General features: G+C 36.3%; 1 protein-coding gene across 4 annotated transcripts in view; it reads left to right on the top strand.

Moving 5' to 3' along the window:
* The window catches only part of LysRS (Lysyl-tRNA synthetase), a 32,316-nt gene that overhangs the window by 1,923 nt on the left and 5,527 nt on the right, over positions 1 to 24,866 (top strand). For 2 of the 4 annotated variants that reach the window (XM_083138384.1, XM_083138385.1), the window contains exons 2-10: positions 2,162 to 2,312; positions 3,844 to 3,979; positions 10,304 to 10,472; positions 17,486 to 17,766; positions 18,260 to 18,505; positions 19,331 to 19,493; positions 21,611 to 21,870; positions 22,643 to 22,855; positions 23,501 to 23,644. In XM_083138384.1, coding sequence (XP_082994510.1) covers positions 2,203 to 2,312; positions 3,844 to 3,979; positions 10,304 to 10,472; positions 17,486 to 17,766; positions 18,260 to 18,505; positions 19,331 to 19,493; positions 21,611 to 21,870; positions 22,643 to 22,855; positions 23,501 to 23,644 — 1,722 coding nt within the window. In that variant the 5' untranslated portion in view covers positions 2,162 to 2,202. The remainder of the gene's footprint in view (positions 1 to 2,161; positions 2,313 to 3,843; positions 3,980 to 10,303; positions 10,473 to 17,485; positions 17,767 to 18,259; positions 18,506 to 19,330; positions 19,494 to 21,610; positions 21,871 to 22,642; positions 22,856 to 23,500; positions 23,645 to 24,866) is intronic. The other 2 variants (XM_083138386.1, XM_083138387.1) reach the window with 1 other exon arrangement.

Consider the following 24,866-nt stretch of genomic DNA (forward strand, 5'->3'; position numbering starts at 1 on the left):
CATTCACACTCCAAATCGACAAAAACATTGCCACATCGTGCGATGAACCAGTATGCTATCGCCATATTGCGTGTTAGAGAACCGAGAAAAGGATGAACAGTAAGTACTCGTACATGTAAGAAATGACATTATTTCCGTTAGAAATTCATTATTACACCTAAAGAAATGTTCCGCAATGCAGAATTTTACATTAGCAATTTAAAAAAGTGCAAAATAAATAATTGCTAGGTGTCTCCATTATACGGAACTGGTACCTTTTTCTTCTCATAAGTTTTCTGTGCACTTGTTGCAAATTTTGGTAAAGCACTCAAGGCAGATGGGCTTCTTGCAACAATAGCAAACATAAGGTGTCTTCCTCTTCTTTTTTGGGTCACAAGTGGAGCATGTTTTACATTTTTCTAATAGTGAGAGGATCTGGATTATTACCTACTTGAGCAGGTTGTCGTCCTGTCTTCACACGAATGATGTTATGATGCCGCACACAGGAATGCTTCAAAACTGGCTTCGACGACCAAAATAATTTCTAGCAGAAGCTTTGGTTGACGATTCAGCCTCTCTATCTTCAGCACTTTGATCACTGGTTTTTCTCCCAGAATTCACAGGTGGCAAAACAAATTGATCTTCACTTTCACCCTGTTCCGATTCTGAATTATGTTCACTTTCAATTACATTGTCACTATCTGATCCTACATCACTTCCTAAAGGGTCCTCAAACCATTTTAAAATAGTATCCTCAAAATCAGGATCTGTAACACACACAGTACACGAAGGGCCGCGTAATGAGTCTATAACGCACAGGCCCAGGTCTGGTCTCTGAGACTGCTAAGCACGAAAAAAGCTATAAATATCGCTCAAGGTCACGTTCAAGTGGGTACTGATGACTTAAACCAATGCAGTGTTTGGGGATGGACAACTAGACAGCGCTGCAATCTCCTACCCCACCCCACGCATAAACAACAGATTAAAAATAAACGCTAGTGGTCTGCGAGACCGCACGTGGAAGTTAAGGGTTAAGAGCAGAATATGCTATTCTTGCAATCCCTTATTTCCCTACTATTACGACATCGCTATAACATCAGGTATGGGTGACGTTTAGTGGTGGGGAGGAGCAGCAGAAATGGATTTTCCTATATCACGCAGTACCATGTGTAAGAGACCCTGTAAGACTTAACTATATGAATGCTTTTTCACACTATTAGTTGTGCAAAATATCTGAGAACTATCAATGATGCTCAGTGTCATGATTAAGGTAGAGAAAAGTGACACGAGATAGCCAAAATAGACAGTATCTTTGAACATAAAGGCAAATTTCGTGGCTGTACATCTTTACAATCATTTGCTGAAAGGACTTACCACAATAGCCTCATCCAGTTTGTTGCATTATTTGACTCTGCACTCATGTATTTAGTTGATTGCATGGTGCAACACTGACTTGTCTACTTCATTGATTTGGTGTCTGCACTACGTTCTGCAGCTGTGTAGTATGTGGTGTATGGTCACATGGTATGTGCTAACTAATGAAATGAATGTTTAAAGCAGACAGGCATTTGTTGAGCTGGCCCCCATGGCAGAGTGGTTAGCACATTATGCTATGATACCGGGGGTACCGGGTTTGAATCCTGGCCTAGGCATGGATGTTTGTGAGTGTCCATTCATCATATCACTCATCCCCATCTTCGTAAATTAGCCAAAAGTAGTAAGTAAGATGCGAAGTAAAATAAAGCAAATCAGTGAAGACATTTGTTGAACCTTCTGAACTTGAACACCACCTGACACCGGGATATACCTTCACTACCCCTAGTGTCAAAAAGTGCAGCAAACTAGACTGGGCCAATGTGATACAATGAATGCTTCTTTTTTATTTGATGTATTTCAGCTTTAATGTGACATTTTCATGAACATTTTTCTCACTTAGTGAATGTTTTGAAATTGTTCCTGCTTTTTGTGATGTGTTAACAACATAAATAATTAACGTTATTCAGTTAAAGGCTAATTTCATCTATGTGCACAAAACAACTTGTTTTGCCTCTTAATTTTGTATATCAATTTCTGTGAGGAAATTGTCACATTCTATGCTGCAGGCAATTGCATTTTCTAAAAATGAATGTGCATTTGTGCTATTTACAAAAACAGCCCTTATCTATGTGATGTTTTTTTTCAGGTTTGATAGCAGCAGTTAGTAATTGGACTTGAATTAGTAAGATGTTTTTCAGTATTGCAAAGAATTGCTTGACCCACCTTTGTAGACTCAAAGAGCCAAGAAGGATCAAGTCTGTGCATCAATTATGTACCTCATCATGGCTACAGCAGAGGTGTGTTGAATTTCAAAAGCAGCTAATTTATATTTTCCCATGTTTACCATTTTTACTTTACAGTTTAAAATTCGTACTGATTGTCCATGCAATCACTGCTATTACACATGGAATTAATTTTTAACTTATTTCTTGTTTTAAAATTTTTTGTTGATATTTCTGCACTACACTGCAGAATTCCTTCCATATGTTCTATGTTCATGCATCTATGTTAAGTTGATGTGTATTTTTTAATACTAAATTGTTATGGCACACTTAGGTAGAGACATGCACACAATAAAAATCAAGTAAACTAATCTTTTTTGTGAGAAAATCAACGTTTCTTCATGCAAAGTTTCAAATTGGCAGGAGTAATTACAGATTTTCAACACATTACAGTGGTTTTAGTGTGTTCACTTTTTTGGTAAATTCATAGTGTTCAGTAGAGGACTAAAATTTTTCTTTAGCCTTTCTGCAATTGGTATGATGTGATGCAGTTTGTGTGTGTGTGTAATTTGATCTTCCTCATGTTCTAAGCATTACTACATTTATAGGAAATGATTGGTATTGATTTTCTAGTGTCTGTGTATGTGTTGGTGATATTGCTAAGTTGCTGAGGACATCATTATTGCAAATGCCCATATTGTAGGTTTACATTCATTTTTATATGAAATGCAACACAGGGTTTAGCATTTGCTTAAATTGCGAGTGCAAAGCATAGGCCTAATTGTCAGGCTGTAAAGTATCACAGGTGTACACATCCGTATGAATTCAATTATATTCTACACAAGATCTCTGTGTACAGGCAATTATGCCACTATAAAAGATTGTGAACTTAACTTTATTGTATTATACTGGTGGCACTTTGATATTGGAGGAAATTAATTAGAAACAAAATTATTTTCAATGCTTTATGTGATTTCAAGTATAGGTATTGTTAAGTTTGCCAAAGAAAATAACATTTTTACAAATCATTTTATCAATTAATATGTAAGTTGTGATCTTGAGCTGCTTTTGACATTCAACAATCCTCTTTATTTTATGTATATTAGAGAATAGCATGTATTTATAATTTTAGACGATTCATTTGTTTGTTTGTTTGTTTTACCATTGGTAAATGAACTTAGACACTAGTTTGAAGAAAGAGTTGAAATATTAAAATACTCATGATTGTCTTTGGTGTGTAATTTTCCAAAGCAATTCAATGTTTTGCTGTTACATGATAAAAGAATTGCAAAATAAGTTTAATATTTGTTAATAAAAGGGTGTAATATTGATGACAGTTGTTTTAAAGACTAGATTCTACATACATTGTACATACATAGGATGCAATGATAGTAAGAATGAACATATTTATTTAGTTTATTTTGCAAAAGTAAGATATTCACATTCTAATTCATGTTCTAATTCATAAAGAAAGTGTTTTTGTGTTTTTTCTGAAAGATGAAAGAATATGTTGTGCTTGACAAGGAGAGATACAGACATTCTGTGTGCATAATAATAGACTTGGTTGAATCTACTATACAATGCTTTTGCTTTCTTGTTCTTTCAGTGAACTTAAGAGGAGACTTAAAGCAGAACAGAAAGCAAAGGAGAAGGCTGAGAAAGAAAAGCAGAAAGAAGAACTAGTTGCAAAAGCTCCTGTTAAGAAAAAGGATCCATTGAAAGAAGATGAAATTAGTCCTAATGTGAGTGTACTTAAAAGTCAGTTCTCATTTACTCGTGTTATTTCATTTATGTTATGTGTTGAGAAGGTTTGTTACTATAGTGGTTGATTGTCATCAATTGTATCAAAAGGGGCAGAGAGCACTTTGAATTATGGTCACATGTTTCAAGTTATACTTTTTTCCCCCTCCATGCTGTCCACCATGATGAAGTACAGGGTTCCCACACACCTGTAAAACCTGGAATTCTCAGGAAATATCAAAAGTAAAAACTCTGGGAAAATCATCTAATTATCATCGACTCCCAATGAAGCACATCTGAAGGACTAAAATATGCCTGTTCTTGTACTAATAATTCCAACTTCACTAACTTGCTTTATTTGAAAATGTAGGCTTTAGATGTGTGTTTATTTTGCATCACAGATTAATTGATATTATAACAGGGTGTCTACCAGTCAAGAAATTATGCTTTAGGTCAAGAACTTTTGCTATTTTTTACAGTATAGTGAACTTACATCATATATACCTGTACTGTGATTTGATAAAATTGAATATTTGGAAATCTAAAATTGTATTGAGTTGTGGTTAAGATTCGTTCACTTTATTTCTTAAGAATGATTTTTACATGCATTAATAACAGTGCAACAGTGAAAAAACTTTTTTCAAAAATGTATGTGTACTTTATTTATTTCGATCTCCTGACTTCAAATATGATACTCAAAACATCGTATCACCCACAGTTTTTGCACAAATCACATAAATTTGCATGAATAATATCATATAGGAAAACACCATATGAAGCACAGAAGCGCCGCATCGCTTTCAATTTTTTAAAAAAAAGATGTATATGTACTTTATGTATTTCGACCTCCTGAGTTCAAATATGGTACTCAAATCGTCGTATCACCCACAGTTTTTGCACAAATCACATAAATTTGCATATCATATAGTACATATGTATTGCAGAAGCAGAATACAAGTACACATCGCCAGCACCAATTACCTCATTCATTCCGTGTTTTCGTGGTGTGACTCCTGCCTTTCCTTTTATGGAGGGAAAAAGTCCAGGTGAAAATTTAAGAAGTGTAACTTCAAACTCATTGAGCATCCTATCATTTTGAATTTCGTCAGCATGTTCTCAACTATGTCAATATAGTTCGGGCTAAGATTGTTTCCCAGAAAGTTGTGAACCACACACTTAAATTCAGTCCTGGCCTCTCGCTGTCATTGATTGGAGGAAATCGTCATCTAACATTAGTTTCCGAATATCTGGACCAATGAAAACACCCTCTTTCAACTTAGCATCTGATAGGTTGGGGAACTTATTGCATAGGTACTTGAAACAGTTGCCACACTTTGGTAATGCCTTGACAAAACTGCTTCATAATGCCCAGTTTTATGTGCAGGTGGCAGGAGTATTTTCTCTTTCCATTAGAGGCTCGCAATTGATATTTTTGTCCCCTGGAACCAATTCAAACCTTCGGGGCCAATGTTTTTGTTCCCAATGTTTGTCACGGGCTCGACTATCCCATTCACAGATGAAACAGGGGAACTTAGTATATCCAGATTGTTGGCCTAGAAGCATACCCAACACTTTCAAATCACCACACACCATCCAATTGTGATCTTTATAATGAATGGTAGTAAGAAGCATCTTAATATTGTCATATGTATCCTTGAGGTGCACAGAATAGCCAACAGGTATTGAGGCATACGTGTTACCATTGTGCAGCAGAACTGCCTTAAGGCTTCTTTTCGATGAGTCAATGAAAAGTCTCCAGTCACCTGCCGCGTACAGAAAGTTGAACTTCTGCATCAAACCTTGTACATCACAGCAGTACACTAAAACATCCTCTTCAGCAAAATATTGTGTGAATATCAAGTCCCTTTTTCTATAAACTGATATACCAGCTGCTAACAATTTTCTTTCCTGCAGTCTTGACCCTAGGAGCTCTGCTTTATCCTTCGACAGCCTTAGATCATGGACTAAATCATTGAGATCTGACTGAGTGAAGAGTTGAGGGCCCTCATCAGTGCCTACTTCAAACGCTGTATCATCCGTCTCCTCCATGGTATCTGTGTCATCCCTGTCGTCCATATGTAATGTCTGTGGAGGCTGTGGTATAACAGTTGGGCTGAAAAGTTCATAGGCTGACTCATAGATGGCGTTACTAGAATTAAATCCATGTGATTTTTACTTAGTACTAACCTTCAAAAGATACGTGTATAAATTTCACAGCTGCCGGATAATTAGTTCGTGAGATATAGCATTGTGAGTGAAGCAGCTTTTGTTATTGTGAAAAAATGGATAAAAAAGAATTTCGTGTGTTAATAAAGCATTGCTTTTTGGCGAAAAAAAATACTGTTGAAGCCAAGGCTTGGCTTGATAAACATTATTCGGACTCTGCACCAGAAAAATCAACTGTTGAGAAGTGGTTTGATAAATTTAAGCGAGGCGAAATGAGCATCGAAGACGATGCACGCAGTGGACGCCCCAAAGAGGCTGTTACCGACGAAAACATCAAAAAAGTCCACAAAATAATTTTAAATGATCGTAAAGTGAAGTTGATCGAGATTAGCTGAGACTTTAAAAATATCAAAGGAATGTGTTGGGACATATTGTGCATGAATATTTGAACATGCGAAAGCTGTGTGCAAAATGGGTGCCGCGCGTGCTCACAATCGATCAAAAGCAACAATGTTTTGATGATTCGGAGCAATGTTTAGCGATATTCAACCGTAATAAACACAAATTTTTCCGTCGATATATTACAATGGATGAAACATGGCTCCATAACTACACTCCAGAGTCCAATCGACAGTCAGCCGAGTGGACTGCACGTGATGAACCGAATCCAAAGCATGGAAAGACGCAACAGTCGGCTGGCAAGGTTATGGCATCAGTATTCTGGGATGTGCATGGTATTATATTCATCGATTACCTCAAAAAGGGCCAGACCATCAACAGTGATTATTACATAGCGTTGTTGGAGCGTTTAAAGGATGAAATCACGAAAAAACGGCCCCATTTGAAGAAGAAAAAAGTGCTGTTTCAAGACAATGCACCGTGTCACAAATCAATGAAAACGATGGCAAAATTATATGAATTAGACTACGAATTGCTTCCCCATCCACCATACTTTCCAGATCTGGCCCCCCAGTGACTTTTTCCTGTTTGCAGACCTTAAAAGAATGCTCGCTGGAAAGAAATTTAGCACTGATGAAGAGGTAATCGCCGAAACTGAGGCCTATTTTGAGGCTAAAGAGAAATCGTACTATAAAAATGGCATCGAAAAATTGTATGACTGCTATAATCGTTGTATCGCCCTCAAAGGCAACTATATTGAATAATAAAATCGAATTTTGTCAAAAAAATATTTTTTACTATGTTAGCCTACGAACTTTTCAGCCCAACTGTTAGGTATGTCCGGGCCATGTGGAACAGGACGAATTGCTGAGCGAATGTTGTTTTTCCTGTTGAAACCAGTTACCTTACAAGAGCAGAAGTGGCAGTCGTCGGTATGATTGTGTTGCTCCCGCCAGACCATAGGGATGCAAAATCGAAATTACTTCTTACTACTAATTACTACTTCTTCTGCAGCCCACTGTCTTAAATCTTCTACACACACACAACACACACCACCTGTGGAGCCCTGGTATATTTACGTCACCTAGTTTCACTCCAAAATAGGCATGGTAGACCTTTTTCACAAAAGCAGATAGATATGTTTCTTCAGTCTTTTTTTTTTACCACAAATATAACATAAATTGTTAGGAGAGTCTACACAGCCTCAGGTAGACATATTCCACTAACACTTCCTACAAGAAACACAACACAGTGAACGGACAGGCAACGCCATTTGCATTTCGATAGTTTGTTATGTCTCGCTAGAGGTGCAAATGTACAACAGTTGAAAGCGATGTGGCGCTTCTGTGCTTCATATGGTGTTTTCCTATATAATATTATTCATGCAAATTTATGCGATTTGTGCAAAACCTGTGGGTGATACAATGTTTTGAGTATCATATTTGAATTCAAGAGGTCGAAATAGATAAAGTACACATATATTTTTGAAAAAAGTTTTTTTGACTTTTCATTTTGTTGCGTCTAAATCTCTTCTTAAAGTATGTTTTCTTAATTTTCAACTATAAGTAGGGGATGAATAAAGAAATAAGGCCAGGAAAAAGGAAAGATAGGTGAAGAAGTAATGATTTTTGGATTTATTTTGTTAGATGCCCTGTATAATCTTCTGTTTGTGGAAAGTATTCTACATATACACACCCAGTTTTTCCACATAAATATTTCAAAGCTCTGAATGAAAAAGTGTGGAAATTCACCAAAAATACTTACTCCTTAATTAAGTGCATAAAGATATAATTTTATTTAATTTGTTTTGTTTTTACTAATAGGCGTACTGAATCTGATATAAAATTGCAAGTGCTCCTTGAATGTTCGGTGAATGGTTCATTCACTTCCTTAATTAATGTATATAACCTCGTGATTGTGGTGGGTTTTGCCCTTGAAAAGGAACTATCTATTTAGACATTTACTTTGCAAAACCATGACATTTATTACATGTTCTTGTTCATAAAATAAATAACAAGATGGCAGAATATTGCACTAAATTGCAGATTGTTTATAAATATATCAGATCGGTAACATTGCTGATAAAACAGATGCACCATAGACCATTGAAAAATATATTTAGAATAGTAATGTACTGGGTATTGAGTACTCTGGAAAAAATGTGCTGATTCTGGAAAACTCAGGGGAATCTTATGCAAGATGCAGTTAGAGTTTACGTGGGAACCCTGGAGTAGTCGTCACAGGATTTGGAACTGGGGAGGTCCCAGGTATGAACATTGAACAAGAAATGGGTCTATCATTATGTTTGTCCTATCATTAGAGGCACCTATTTTTGGTAAATAAAAAAGCAAAATTTCGGTACAAAAAGAGTCAATTTTGGGTTCGAAAACAGTAAATAAAATGAAATTTTGCTGTTATAGTGGTGAAAAAGCGGCACATAAAATGACATTTTGGTTTTAAAAATGTGAATATAATCCCAAATTTGATTTTAAAACTGCACTTATTACACAATATAAACATATCCCTTCTAATAGCACATTAAATCATTACCAGAATATTAAGTTAATTCCTGGAAAAAGGGTTCCATTTTTGTTTCTCAAATATTTATGGCAGAATTAATCAATTTTCCGTGAATTGCATAATTCTCAGGATAATTCTGACTTCAGAAATTGTCACGTCGGTATATAAACAGTAAATTTCGTGTTTAAGAGTCTATTTCGCATTTTGCAGTTCATTTCGCATCATTTCGTGACAAAACAGGGTAGGAAAATGCACCTCCCACCTTTTAGAAACATGAGAAATTAACATTACAATGTGTTATTTCACATTTCGTGTTTTCATCAAAAACGAAATATGCATGCCTCTACATATCATCAAATTCTGATTGGTCACATTGGTTTCCTACTCATAACAGCAATTTCTTCAAGTGACCAATCTGAAAATAAATATTATTTCTTCACATGTCTATATTGATGTTCAAAATTAGTGGTCACAAATTGCAGTGTGCAACTAAAATCTTTGGTTGGTGACTAAACAATAGCATGTTTGACTGACAGTTCACCAACTTCTTACTCAACACCTCTGTTGGTTTGCCTGTAGTCAAAAACTATCTGTTGACCACTCTGCATCTACCCTCGCTCTAACTGTGAGAGAGCAAAGCATGTGCTGTCTCTAGTGCCCTTGTTAGGGGTGGAAGCTTGGAAAAGTGCATTCCTTTGGTTAGTTCAGTCATCATATCCCTAGTTTGTATCCAAAAATCTTACTTAAGTATTCTGTATTTTTAAACGAAGAAAATTTGTACTTAACTGCAAATGATATTTATGTTTTGTGTGTTTCATACATTGATATTTATAGCCTATATGTAATTTGGCACCCGAATTTTTAGTTTGTCTACCAGGATTGATGAATTATGAGCCAAGTGGCACAAAAGTGTCAAAGTCCAGTTTCAAACAATGATTCACACACATCGGAAAGTTCAAAAGTACTCTACTTTTACGCACTCTCTCCTGACGAAAGATTTGTGTGTACTAAATGTTATGATGGGAAAATTTAGTTTTTCTTAATTTTAAAACTACTGTTCATATCGCCATGTAAAGTTCTATGTATTCATGTTGTTCTTTTTGTCGTTGTCCAATCAATTTCAAAGAACCTCTGCCTTTATTAACGCATCTAGTGTGGAGATGGTAGTGTGTCTCAAAGCATCATTAGTATTGCTTGTGTGACTTAATAGACAAAAGCCAATCTAATCCTTCTCCTTCCAGGAATATTTCAAACTACGAAGTCAAGCAGTTTCCCAGCTGAAGTCTTCCGAGGAGCACCCATATCCACATAAGTTTCATGTGTCCACCTCTTTGGAGGAATTCATCAATACATACAACAATGTATTAACTAGTGGGGACATAAAGACTGACATAGAATTAAGTGTGGCAGGTACAATAAGTTAATGTGCTTGAAGGATTATGTTTGAAACATGATAGCATGTAATACTTTTGATAGTCTAACAATAACTAGAGGGTAGAATACGAGAATAATGTGTGATTTTGGAAATTCCCTGAGTTCATTAGAATTAATTTGTGGTAACAGAATTTTGGTATCCACTTTATGCTAATACAGACTAATCAGCATCATACAGGTTAAATTTGGATCCAAACTACTATGAAGTGTCTTTATATTTTTGGTGTGTAATTTTTTTGCCTTACAAGTGTCACAATGCGCATAATATGCATTGGATAGGGATCCATGGGTTATACTACTCATTCGTAGCTCCTCAATTTCCTTACGATGGTGTGTGGCCATACACAGGCCGAAATATCAGGAGAACAGTTGTTAGATTGAACCTTCATGCGTCCCATAGCCAGAGCCAAAAGCATGATGCCTTAGACCACACTCCCATGGTGCGGGACAATCTCAATGAAGTGCTGATATAAAAATGTACTGATGAAATATATACAGTCAAACCCCGATTTTACATTTTTCAGGGGCCCGTAAATAAAAAACTTACAAAGCGGGAAAGCATAAGGGAGGGGTGAAACTCAAGTGTCAGTACGAAATGACTACACAATCGACATTTTATGGGTATATTGTATCAAAAATTATTTAACAAGAGGAAAGAAGTATGATAATGAATTTCTAAGGACAAAAGCAAGACGTGCTGTGAAAGTCAATGATGGATTAACGGGACCCACTTTTGAGGGTAGGGACGGTGGATGACTGCTTGTAACTGCTGCCTATTAGGTTCAGTTTATGCATCTGATCATGTGAAATCTCAGTTTACTCTGTAAACTGTAATTATTTGCTATTTTTAGCAGTCCCTGGTAATTGGGGGGGGATCATTTATAGCTGGACGCCAAGCATCTTTATATACTGTAATCAAAGTGTCCTGAAGACGTGTAGAATGGTTCAGATTCCACTTTGAGCTGCATATGTATCCAGAGGGGGAATGGGGTTATGTATACTTTTTATAGTAGTCAGCCTCACTTTGCAATTTTTTCCTGCCTTTGTCCTCCTTTTTCTTTTTTCTTTAGAAATACTGGCCAGAGGGAGGGGGCTTATGACCCCCATAACCCCCTTTGGGCATGCCACTGATAGTTATTTACATCCATGTTAATTGACGAAAGGATCTATTATTGGATTTAGAAGTCTTGCGGAGGCAAACACCCCTTCCACCAATAGTTTCCCCTTAACATGTTTACTTTTTTTTTGTCAAAGCAACCTTCAGAGACAAAATTCAAAACAATGCCATTTTCTTTCCTTCAGAGTGAATGAGTTATAGATCTGGAGCCTCGAGACAAAACATTGGCGCCTGTTGCCAGCTGCTCACATACATCCCTCGGACGGTTTGTAATGAGAGGAAGGAGAAGGGGGAGAAAAACAGGTGGTGGAGCCGTGCTGAACAAGTTTTATCAGAAGTGTGCTTATTCCCAGCTAAGTTGCAGGAAGAAAGAAGAAAGGGGGGAGGGGAGAAGGATCACTCCTTGAAGCTCTCCCATGTTGTCATGTCAATGCTTCAGACATATGAGCAAGATTTCCGATGCGGGGCATTAAAGAATGAGAAAGAGGCTGAATCCTTCAATTACTGCATAGCTCTGCACAGTGCCGGAGTAATGAGCTCATGTGGGGGAAGATGGGCATCTTTTTATTTCACTTGCAGTATGCTATGTTCGTTGAATGTGCGTATTCAGGTTGAAGAGCATCTGCGTAATTTTAGATGCCAGAGGAAAGTCTTTTCCCCTTTGTTAATTGCTTAAGATGTCTCGTGTAAGGGTGCTCAGTTCCACGTGAGCTAGAAAATCTGGGCAAAAATACTTGGCACTTTTCAGTAATTACAAGACTAGTGATTGGGGATGGATGATATCGGAAATTTGATATTGCGATATATCATCAAGAAAATATTGTCACAGATGATACGAGACTATATTTTTTCCATATTGTGATATCGGCGATATATTGTCTCCCTAGTATATATTGCCAAATATCATGACAATATATTGCTGACATGATATATATATATATAGCTAAAATATTGTGGCAATATATCACCAAATATGACTATATATTGCCGACACAATATATCACTAAAAACAAGATATCGCCAAAATATCGTGATGATATATCATCTAGTTGATATCGCCTGGACGATATTTTTTCAATATCACGAATATATCGCCCAACACTACTAGTGATGATACCATAGGGAGCATGAGAAAGCAACCCTCCCCCAGCAAATGAGAAAAAGGTGAAGGTAAAGTAGACTGGTAAAGTTATGACGATTTTTAGGGTAACATAAAAGTAATTGTAATAAAATATGTTGCAACTGTTTCTGAAAGGGTAAAATGTGAGGAAAAGGATGGTAAAAAGTCTACTGCGCTACTGAGCAGACTAGTCCCAAAATCGCGACCATACCCAAAATGGCTGCCCTGCAAGCGAATGGAAAACCTTTTATTCGTAGCTCCCCTAACAAATGGACAGTTTTTGCATATGAGAAACAGTATTCTAAGCAGAAAGCATATTAAATGATACAGCACATATAATAATAATAAAAAAAACCCACAGAATAGTTTATTTACAAAATATTTTATTAACATACAAAATTGTGATAACAAATGTAGCTGAACAACAAGAGAGCTCTTTTATTACTTGCAAATAGGGTCAACTGAACAAACCAGTTTTGTTATGGTTGCTTTAAAAAAACAGAAAAGATAAAAAAAAGTAATGCAGCAAACAGGAGGAATAAAAATAAGCACTGTTCGCATAATTAAAAGTGACTTTTCTACAGGAAGAAGAAAAATGCTATTCTTTTTGCCAATTTCCCATACCATTTTGCTACAATTATGATAGCCTAATACATGTATAGGTAGGAACTGGAAACAATAGGATAAGGTCACATGGTTGTATGGGACCATATGGAGGGGAAAGTGTGATAAATGAAAATGGACAAAGATTAATAGAATTCTGTGTAGAGAACCAATTGCTACAAGGAAACTCCTTTTTCCAGCATAAGAAAATTCATAAAATGACTTATGAAGCTGAGGGAAGGGAGGCAAAGAGTATAATAGACTACATAATTTATGCAAGAGCACTTCGATATGCCTTTATGGATGTAAAGGTAATTCGAGGTGCTGAATTGAGTACTGACCACAGACTGCTAATAGCTATAACAAGATTTAAGAGGAATAATAGAGAAAGAGATAGGAAGTTTGAAAAGATACTAGTAAAGCAGCTGGCTAAGGAAGAGAAGAGAAAACAGTGTAAGGAACTAGTAGAAGAAAAATTGAATGAATTGGAAATAAGAGGAATGGAAATTGACAGTATGTGGGAAAAATTTAAGGAAGTGATACTGTATGCAGCAATTGAAGTATGTGGCAAAGTTAGGGTGAATACAAAAAGGAAAAGAACTAATTGAACGGATGAAGTAAAAAGGAAAGTGAAAGAGAAAAATTCGTCGTCAGGTAGCGAATTGAAGAAAACTTGCACTGCGGTGATCACTTCTTTGTTCGTCATGAAATGACGACCACGTAAAGCGCCCTTTAAAAGTGGAAATAGCCAAAATTCACAGGGTGCAAGGTCTGGGCTGTATGCTGGATGTGGAAAAATGTCTATTTTTCTCTTCGTCGCGAAACCCTGAAAAGCCTGCATGGTATGCAACCGTATTCACTAGCGTCTCGTTAATCACGGACGGTCTTTGTCCAGAATGCGGAAGCAAAGTGCCTGATTCGTGCCCATCTTCAAACAACTTGTGCCATCGGTACACTGTGGCCCTACTAAGTCTGTCTTGAAACATTGCATATGTATCCGCAGCACTTTTCCCTAAATGCCAACAAAATTTTATGGCATGTCGCTGTTCATCTTGAATACTCATCGCAAAAAGCAATGTTATACACAAAAACCTGTGAGTTAAATGAAACATGTTCCACGTAAATAAACACCTGCTCACTAACGTGGTTTTGCAACATGTGACAATTTGCTACGGAAACAGAATGAGTCATCCTACACGACGTGACTAGTGCCGAAACCATAGGGTGTGTTGCCAAGCCAGGAAAAAATCTGTCTCCGTTCTCTGCAACAGCCTTTGTGTGTGTATATACTTGTTCCTTACATACTTTGTAGTTGGTAAATTACTTTTTCTTTCCTTTTTTTTCACTGCACAACATGTTCTTGTACAAAAATAACGACAGCGATGCCATCAAAAGTTATGACGGACTTGGCGTCAACGACGTTTACACACACCCATTGCTAGAGTATGCATATGTCACCTCTGATCTAAACCAAATTGCATACGAAGATTTACACACCAAATCAATTTTTCAAAGCATCTGTTGTACCAACTTTTATTATTCCATTTAATAATATCACAGATTTATAATGATCAAAAAGGAAAAGTCTCGACAAAGTGAAAAGTGTCGTTCTTCAATCACAATCGCATGAAGCAGCAGGTAAAGCATTGACACAAGAATTAGTCATCATCACTTTCCGATTCCACTTCTGTCGCATCTGTTACATTATGACGTGATTCCATGGCATTCAGTGCAGGCACTTGTGCAGTCAAGACCACATTTGTTGCAGTTGCACTGCATGGTAGCACACTGAGTTATAGAGCAGCCACATTTTATGAACATCAGCAACTGCTCATTGCGTGTGAAAAGTTATGCAGGTAGTTGGCCTATTTTCACTTGACAGATGGCCATCACGAAGTTTCCAACCTCATTGGAGCGTCATATTGGTCTTTCATGGGGTTATATGCAAAAATACCATGCAACACTATCGCAGAGTCTAATTATCCTGGAAATTATGCAAAATTCAAATTTTATTTTTATTTTGTACCAATTTTGCATGAAAAACGAAACTATTTTGTGATTACATAACATTTATTATAATATTCTGATGCAATTCTTGAATATTCTAAAGCATATTTCTTGGTGAATTGATGCATATAATTGGAGATGAACTAGGTTTGAGTATCACAGAGAGCAATGTCATATACTATAGTTCAGTACGTTCATATACGAACTATGCAACCAGTGGATCTGTATGTGCTCCATCATGGTGTACACACAGATGTATGTGTCTCCATGTCCTCTTTGACATGTTGCAGAGCACCTGAGGAGTTATCTTTCGAAAGGTTTCCTCCACACTTCCGCGCAATTCTTAATCTGTCCTGTACCGACGATGAGAGACATGTGACTTGATTATTCCCCACAATGAGTTGTCCGGGCTTGGTGGGGTCCATTTCAATGGAGATGGAGATGTTGGAGAATCACGCACCTGAAGAGCAAAATGGGCTGGAGCCCCGTCCTGCTGTACCCACAGACGATCCATGATTCTCTTCACTTGCAGCTGAGGTAATAACCATGTTTGCAAACATGTGTAAATAAGAATGTCCATTCACATATTCGGCAAAAAATATGGTCCGAACAAGTATCATGATGTCATCCTGGCCCATGTCTGTGACCATGAAAGCAGTGTTACCAATGCCACAACTAAAATTACACTGTCATTGTACTCTGTGATAATCAAGCGTAGGGGTACGGGGACTTCTCAGACACCATGTACATTCAGTCGTGATGATCTCAACATAACAAAATGCTATAAAAGTTTCCTTGATTTTACATTTTCCCTTATTTGAAGTTTTTCCATCGTGGTCCCCTGAAAAATGTAAAATTGAGCCTCCACTGTAGTACTCTATGTAAAAGATGAACACACACTTTTGTAGGAAAAACAAGTTTTAACCTTGATTTTAAACTTACGATGCTACCTACTTTCATACACTGCAGTCTCCCAACATATTAGTGCTCCTATTTTAAAAATTATTCCTGAAGAAGCCAAGTGAATTTTGCAAAATATCTGATGATAACCATACCATGTTCCAAGTTCAGTATGTTTCTTAAAGTTTCAATTTACATTAGTATTGTGTATAAAATTCAATTTCTCGGATGAAATTACAGCTGCTTTGATGTTCTGATTATCTTGCAAGTAAAGTTATGGATATTTTAAAGCAAGACTGGTGGATTGATCTGATATTGGAAGGGAATTGCGTGAACAACTTTAAATTGTTTTAATGTTCCTATTATGATCTCTGTGGCAATTGGTTGGAATATGAGCATCGTAATCTGTGCAGGTAGCTCTTATCTTGATTACAGTTGAACCTGCATTATACATGTGTTGAGGTGAAGAGAAAATAAAATGTATAACTCAGAATTACTTGCAAATTAGGTTTAGATACCATGTCATATCATTATTAAAATACTGTAATTGTATTTATTTTGAGAAACAAGAGACAGTATCATACAGGTTATTTCTGTTATAAGTGGTAAATTAACAAATCTAAAAGTTTGATTCTTAAATACACTACGTTTGCCACTTTATTAGTGAACACTTTGATACTGATGTACTACAGTAGTCACAATAGTTTTACTACCAAATTTTAAAAAAAAAATCATCTAAAATATAATTTCTTTTATTAATGGCTGCAAAGTGTGGTATAAGTGATGTCTAAATCTCCAGCTATTTTTGTTTTACGTGGATTAGGGTCAACTTCCCGTATAAATTTTACTTTCTGGTCAGGCGTGTAACTTTTCTTCTTTCTGGTATCCATGGTCAACCAGTAGCAACTATCACATCTGTGACATTGTTGTAGCTTGGTTACATACAAATCAACAGTATTTTATGAAAATTAGTATGTATAACACAGCAAGTTCCAACGAGGATGAAGGCCACTGAAATCAATCGAAAAAGAAAAAACAGCTTCGTGGATAAAAGTGAGTACTAGTTTTTCCGTATTTATAACACTGAATTATGTATAAATGCATTATGTACAAATAAGGTTTAATTAACATGTCTTTAAATTATATTTCACAGAGACCTACAGTAAATTATGTATAAAGCATTCTTAACTGTATTTAGAATTGTTTTACATTAATAATGACCAAGTTGTTTTTCATTGGCAGGCCGTATTCATGCTATCAGAGAATCCGGGGCCAAGCTTATATTCTATGACGTGAGAGGGGAAGGTGTGAAGATTCAGGTGATGGCCAATGCCAGAAACTATGAGTCTGAGGAACTCTTCATTCAGGACACAAACAAGATCAGGCGAGGGGACATAATAGGCTGTGTCGGACATCCGGGGAAGACGAAAACTGGAGAACTCTCTGTAGTGCCTAAAAGAATAAAGTTGCTGGCACCATGCCTACACATGCTTCCACATCTACATTTTGGCCTGAAGGATAAGGTAAGCCACTAGATAAGTTGCATTAAAAAAATTAATGGGTCAATATCTCAATCATATCTGATTCAAGTACACTGCTAATTTGGCATGAAATATGTCCGATTTTTATTGCGTTCAGTTTTTGTGCTTGCCAGATTTTGGAAATGAAAATAAATTTATCTTGAGACGGCTTTGTGATGGGAGATAATTTCCATAAAAATGTTTTTATAGTTTATTTTTCTTAAGCTTTATTCAACATTGGTGAAAATAAATTAACACTTAAAACTTTATTAACAACATGTTAAAGCACGACAGAATGGACTGGATATTTCTTTAGAATTGTTTGTAATACCTGGGAAAAGTCCTCTAATTTGATTTGTCGAAATAGTAGTGCTACTGTATTATCAATATTACCATATCAGTAGAAGTGCCAAAAATGTTACTGATACTCCAATATTCCTATATCGGCAGATAGTGATATATTTGTTCCAAACTTTTGTTTCTTTTTCCTCCATAGGAAACTAGATATAGACAGCGATACTTGGACCTGATATTGAATGAGAAGATCCGTCAGAAATTCCATATTCGTGCACAAATTATAGCGTATGTTCGGAAATTCCTTGATGAATTGGGCTTCCTTGAAGTAGAAACTCCAATGATGAACATGATACCTGGTGGAGCCACTGCGAAACCCTTCATCACTCATCACAATGAACTGAATATGGACTTGTACATGAGGATAGCACCCGAACTCTATCATAAGGTAAGTGGCGGTTTTGTTCATAAAAATTGTGTTTGAAAATGCAAGTACAGTATTTTTTTTTCCTTTTGCGTTTGTTGCCCTTTTTTAACCTGTGAATGAAAGGAAAATATTTGTTTCATGCATTCAAGATGACCATAGATGATGTATGTAAAGGGGCAGAATTAAACATCTTTAGTGTTTAGTACTTTTCAGTACACAATTATTCCAGTTCAAATACAATATAATACATGTGTAAACATGAGTATTGAAATTATAGAAGAGAGTTGACAGATTCAGCTTACATATTAAATTATCTAAATTTTCAGTATTGTGAGTATTTTTTAAATTTAATGACAGGTTTTAAAAAACACGCGATTATTAATAAATGAAAGGAATATTTAATAGAAAAATACTTATGCTTTGCCTTCCAATTATTTTAGATACAGTGGAACCTTGATTTTACGATATTCAGGGGACCAAGTTGAAAAATCTTAAAATGCAGGAAAATGTAAAACCGAGGAAAATTTCTTAGCAATTTGCTATGTTGGGACCACCAAGATTGAATGTAAAATTGGGGTTCCACTGTGCACTGAATCTAAATGTAATTTATTCTTCTAATGTTTTTTACCACATTCTATTATTAACACAATCCTGATGAAGATTAATGCTAATTGCTTGAAACAATGAGATATCTGCAAATAGCAGAACACTTGTGATCTAATAAAACTTAGAGATGAATGTGGTGTCACGTATTGTGAAATTTTTGACTAAAGTCCCCTGAAAAGATACAATCTCCCCTTTCCTTAATGTTCATGTGTTATAATTGGGTATATATTTATTTTTCAGATGCTTGTAGTAGGTGGCATAGACAGGGTATATGAAATTGGAAGGCAATTTAGGAATGAGGGAATTGACATGACACACAATCCAGAGTTCACAACCTGTGAATTTTATATGGCATATGCAGATTACAATGATTTGATGTACCTCACAGAAGCTATGGTGTCAGGTAAGTTAGATGTTGAAGGCATTATAACAGTTGAGGCTAGCCACTGTCCTGACTGATTTTACTCGCTGTATCCACAGAGGTGAATCATAGGATGTATCTTTAATGAAGATATAAATATCTATGAAACTAAAGGTTTTTTCTACTGTTACGTTATCCGATCCACTGGCAAGGGAAGTGGGGAGCAGGGAAGCAACCAATCCAGCATGATAAAAAATGCAGCAGCCAGTAGAACGAGGTTCATGTAGTACTTCTTCCTGCCACGTCGTAACTCTTGGTGCCACCGATGTTGTCTGGTTGGTCTGTGGTGTAATCCCCGCTCCCCACTTCCCTTGCCTGAACTAGGACCGGTTGCTGTAAGAGTAGAAAAGACCTATAGGTAGAGGCACATATTTTTGGTAAATAAAAAAGCAAAATTTCTGTACAAAAACAGTCAATTTCTGGTTCAAAAGCGGTAAATAAAATGAAATTTTGCTGTTATAGCAGTGAAAAAGCAGTATATAAAATGTCATTTTGTCTTTAAATATGTGAATATAATCCAAAATTTGATTTAAAAACTGCACTTACTACACAAAATAAACATATCCCTTCTAGTAGCACGGGGCCTTCCCAATGGCATAGTGGTAGGGTCGTCACCTTGTAATCAAGGGATACCCGGTGGAGGCACAAAGTGGTTCAGATGCTACTTTAAACTGTAGGTCCAGTCCCGATTAGCCTTACTGTGCATAAAGTGGACTTAAAACAACATACCAATCAACCTTCTAGTAGCACATTTATGTTGTTACCAGAGTATTAAGTTTATTCCTGAGAAAAAGGGATCCATTTTTTCTTCACAAATATTTACAGCAGAATTAATCATTTTTCCGTGAATTGCATAACTCTCAGTAACGCGTCTGACTACCATGCTAAAGGTCCCGGGTTCGATCCCCGGCCGGTTCAAATCCGGGAACTTTTCTAACGGTGAAAGCGGCCCCGGCGCCCACCCAGCGTCGGATAACATGGGTACCTGGGGGAAACCCTGGGGGGTAAAGGCAGTCAGGGGCGTGATGCTGATCACATCACCCCCACTCACGACCGGATCAAGAAAGTGTGGGGCGTTACCCCCACACCCCCTATATGCCTTCATGGCGTGGTGCTAAGCACAGGGGAACACTTTACCTTTTTTTTTTTTTTTGCATAACTCTCAGGATAATTCTGACTTTAGAAAGTGTCGCGTCTGTGAATAAACTCTAAATTTCGTGTTTAAGAGAGTATTTCGCATTTTGCTGTTCATTTTGCATCATTTTGTGACAAAACAAAGCATGGTAGGAAATGCACCTCACACATTTCAGAAACATGAAAAATTAACATTACAATGTGTTATTTCGCATTTCATTTTTTCGACTAAAACGAAATATGCATGCCTCTACCTATAGGTATTAATCAGTATCAGCTGATACAGTTGTCTTGGTTTATCAGTTATATTACAGATAATGTTTCTGATTTATCTATAAATAGCCTGTTATTTAGAGTAAAATTCTGTCTTTATTATTTTTATGAAAATAAATATAATTAATGTGTGATTGTTTTGTAAAGTAAGTGTGTAAATATGCGGTTACTTTTACAAAGGTAAAACCCATAACTATATCCCTTCCTATCATTATGTGAAAACATTTTTGAAGAAAAAGCATAATTTTTGTTCATAACAGTATTTTTATACTGCTCTCCATGGCATAGTGGTCAGCGTAATGTGCTAGGAAGCAAGAGGTATCAGATTCGAGTTCAGGTTAAGGCATGGATGTATCATTCATTGTGTTTGTCTCATCACCCATTCATCATTAATTCTTATTGTTGCATTTAATTCAAGAAGTAGAAAAGCAAAGTTAAATAATGGAAATAGAACAAAGAAGAGGATAGAAAGAATTTTTACGGCATTTAAAATTTTGCAATTCTAAAAATGGGATTGTATTTCTGTTAATTATTCATAGATTCTGGGATCAGTGAAAAATCTGCTTTGTAATAGGTTTAACAACTTATAGAGTACATCAAAATCGTTCATTTTCCTGCTGAATCATGTCCCTAAATGATATGAATTATCTTGACGTTCATGTACTATTTTTTTTTTTTTGTGCTAATTCCAGGCATGGTAAAGAGTATCCATGGAACGTACAAAATTCCTTTCCACCCTGATGGCCCCGAAGGTGAATGTGTGGAAATAGACTTCACCCCACCTTTCAAGAGGATCCCAATGATCCCTGCACTCGAAGAGGCTCTGAATGTGAAGTTCCCGGCAGCAGGCAAGCTTGGAACTCCTGAGGCAAACAAGCTGCTCAGTGACCTCTGTGAGAAGCATGGTGTAGAATGTCCTCCACCAAGAACATCGACAAGATTACTAGATAAGGTTAGCCACAACCATCTAAAATTTTTCAAATAGTGATAAAGAAACTTTCTGTTCAGCATTTTCCCCCTGTAATGTATAATTACACTGGAATCATTATTAGGCTATATATGTTCCAGGAGTCGGAGACTAAAGAAATTATAATGTGGAAAAGATAGCATTTACCTTCATATAGACAGGAAAAATAAAATGGAAAATATGAACACAAGATTAGGGTTCCACTGTGTTACAGCTAGAATTTTAATGACTTTGCATATTTATTTTGGTAAGGGTGATATGTTCCTGAAATATATACAAATTGATTTTATAAAAACTAATTCATTTAAGATGCATTGTTAAAGCATGTATATTTGGCATCTTTACATGTGTTCCCACTTCCCAGCTTTGTCATGTGATTATGTGGAATTTAAAACATGGTATTAATTTTGAATAAATTATCTTCCGGATATGGACCAGGTCGGGTCAAGTTGCTGTCAAGAAATATTTTATTCTGTCATTGCATGAAACATTTATCTTTATTGGAATCAGCACCAATTGCAAATCAGCATTGGTGTGAAAGTGTTATTGGCTCAGCCCTAATATATAATGTTACAAAATAATAAATATGCTGTTTATAAATAAAAATAAATAGTGAATAATAATGTATGTACGATTATTTAGCCATTCACTTTTTGAAATTGCAAAAATAGTAATGCGTAATTATCACGCTATTGAGCTTAGGAAGTTATATTACAGGAAGAAATTAAAAAGCTTTTTTTTTTCTTTCCACTTCTAGCTTGTTGGAGAATTCCTGGAAGAAAAATGCATTAATCCAACATTTATTTGTGACCATCCGCAAATCATGAGTCCCCTAGCAAAGTGGCACAGATCGGTGCAAGGATTGACAGAAAGATTTGAGCTGTTTGTGATGAAGAAAGAAATATGCAATGCTTATACAGAGCTGAACGATCCAGCTGTTCAGAGGGAGCGTTTTGAGCAACAGGCTAAGGTATGTATTGCACTGGGAATGCAGTTGCAATTTGGTATTGTTTTTGACATTTTTGTTGAATTTGCCGTCTATTGAAAGAAAGATATGGGCAGCCAGCCATGTCATAACCCAAAGACAACATTTTCAAGTCCATTCTTTTCATTTTTTTCCTTTATCATTATTTTCATTCTAGCAATCTTTCCTGCAATTACTTATTAAGCTTTAGAACTTGATTATCTTGTGAAGTGTCATGTCTATGATAAAATGACATACATTTAGGACAAATGAGCATCATCAATGATTCATTGTAAGGTCAATCCGATGCCGATGTGTCAGTTTCAGTCAATACCAGACGAAAATTGTATTGTGTGGCAAAAGTGAATTCTATAATTTAATGACATCTATTTTTTTTTTTCAATTCTCTCTTATGTAATTCATTGAACGTTTCAAAGCTAAACTGGTAGACTGGTGTGGTATAATTACAATTGAATGCATACATGTTAATATTTTGAGCAAAACTTTTCTAAGTTATGTACAGTGTTCAAGAAACATCAATGTCTGTGTGAATCATTAAAAAGTATTAGTACTGATTCATCCCAAAATCATTTCTTTCTTTTAATATTTGCGATGTGACCATTGCATAAGTGGATTTTTTTTTTATTTCAGGACAAGGCAGCTGGAGATGATGAGGCTCAGCTTGTAGATGAAAATTTCTGCACGGCTTTGGAGTATGGGCTTCCACCAACAGCTGGATGGGGACTGGGCATTGATCGCTTTACCATGTTCCTCACTGATTCGAACAACATAAAGGTTAGTGAGCATGTCATTTTCACAGAATTCCAACTTGAAGTGAGTACTAAGGTTTTTCTTTTGGTCATTTTAAGCAAGATTATAATATATAATGTATGTGATATTCAGTGGCGGCTCGTGGTGAACCAAAGTGGAGGGGCGATAACTCACAAATTTGCTCTATTGATTTGCTTTATTTTACTTTGCCTTTTGTGCTACATTTGGCTAATTTGCGAAGATGGGGATGTGTGATATGATGAAATTGATGAATGGGTACTCACAAACATCCATACCCAGGCAGGATTCGAACCCGAGACCCCCGGCGTCGTAGCGCGATGTGCTAACCACTTTTTTTTTTTTTTTTTTTAAAAAAAAGGAAATATCCCTTACACGGAGGTATCCCCCACCATTTACACTTTTTCTCTCCTTTACACTTTTCAATTGTTACAGTTTCTCAGTTTCTTATCATCTAGACAAACACAAATACCCATGCCTTACCCGGGACTCTAACCTGGAACCCCTGGCGTTGTAGCACGCTCTGCTAACCACTCCGCCACGGAGGTCGACTCCACTCAGCCACGGGGGCCGACACAAATTTGCTCTACTAGTAATGTGAGTTTAAATGGTGAATTTCGTATAACAGCCAACGTGATAAGAAACTGATACGTTCTTGTTTACCGAATATCATGTTTTACACGTTTGCACATATTATAATAAATTAATAATTATTTTACTGTAATGCGAAGAAGATGGAAGAAGAAATAGAATTCTAACAGAATTAGTCGTTTAACAGAGGGGAAAATTCAGAAGAAAGGATAATAATTTTTACACAACTTGATGAGCACAATTACGAATATTTACGTGCATTGATCGTGAAAAGTTCTAGTAAAAAAGTTACACAGAAAAAGTTTCCTGTCCAACATTACTAATAGATATGTGAAATAGGGCACCAAAATAAATATCTCACTGGAAAGGTGATATCTGCGTTACCAGAAGCTCTAAAGTAAAAACTTCAAACTTACCAGAAATCTTCAGTCATGCTTGTAACTGAAATTCATCCTTCTGTCCTTCAACGCGAAATTTGAGAGTGAACTCACGACCTCCCTTCTTTGACACTTGTTCTAGATTCAAATTCGGCCTAGGTTTTTTTATGTTTATTTTTTCATCAAGACTTCAGACTTCTGGTAGAAAAACTTCACACCAACAATTTCTCCACACTGTTCATCGCGACAAATACACAACT

The sequence above is a fragment of the Lepisma saccharinum genome, chromosome 1 (assembly GCF_977018435.1).
Source record: "Lepisma saccharinum chromosome 1, izLepSacc3.1, whole genome shotgun sequence".
Lineage (NCBI taxonomy): Eukaryota > Metazoa > Arthropoda > Insecta > Zygentoma > Lepismatidae > Lepisma > Lepisma saccharinum.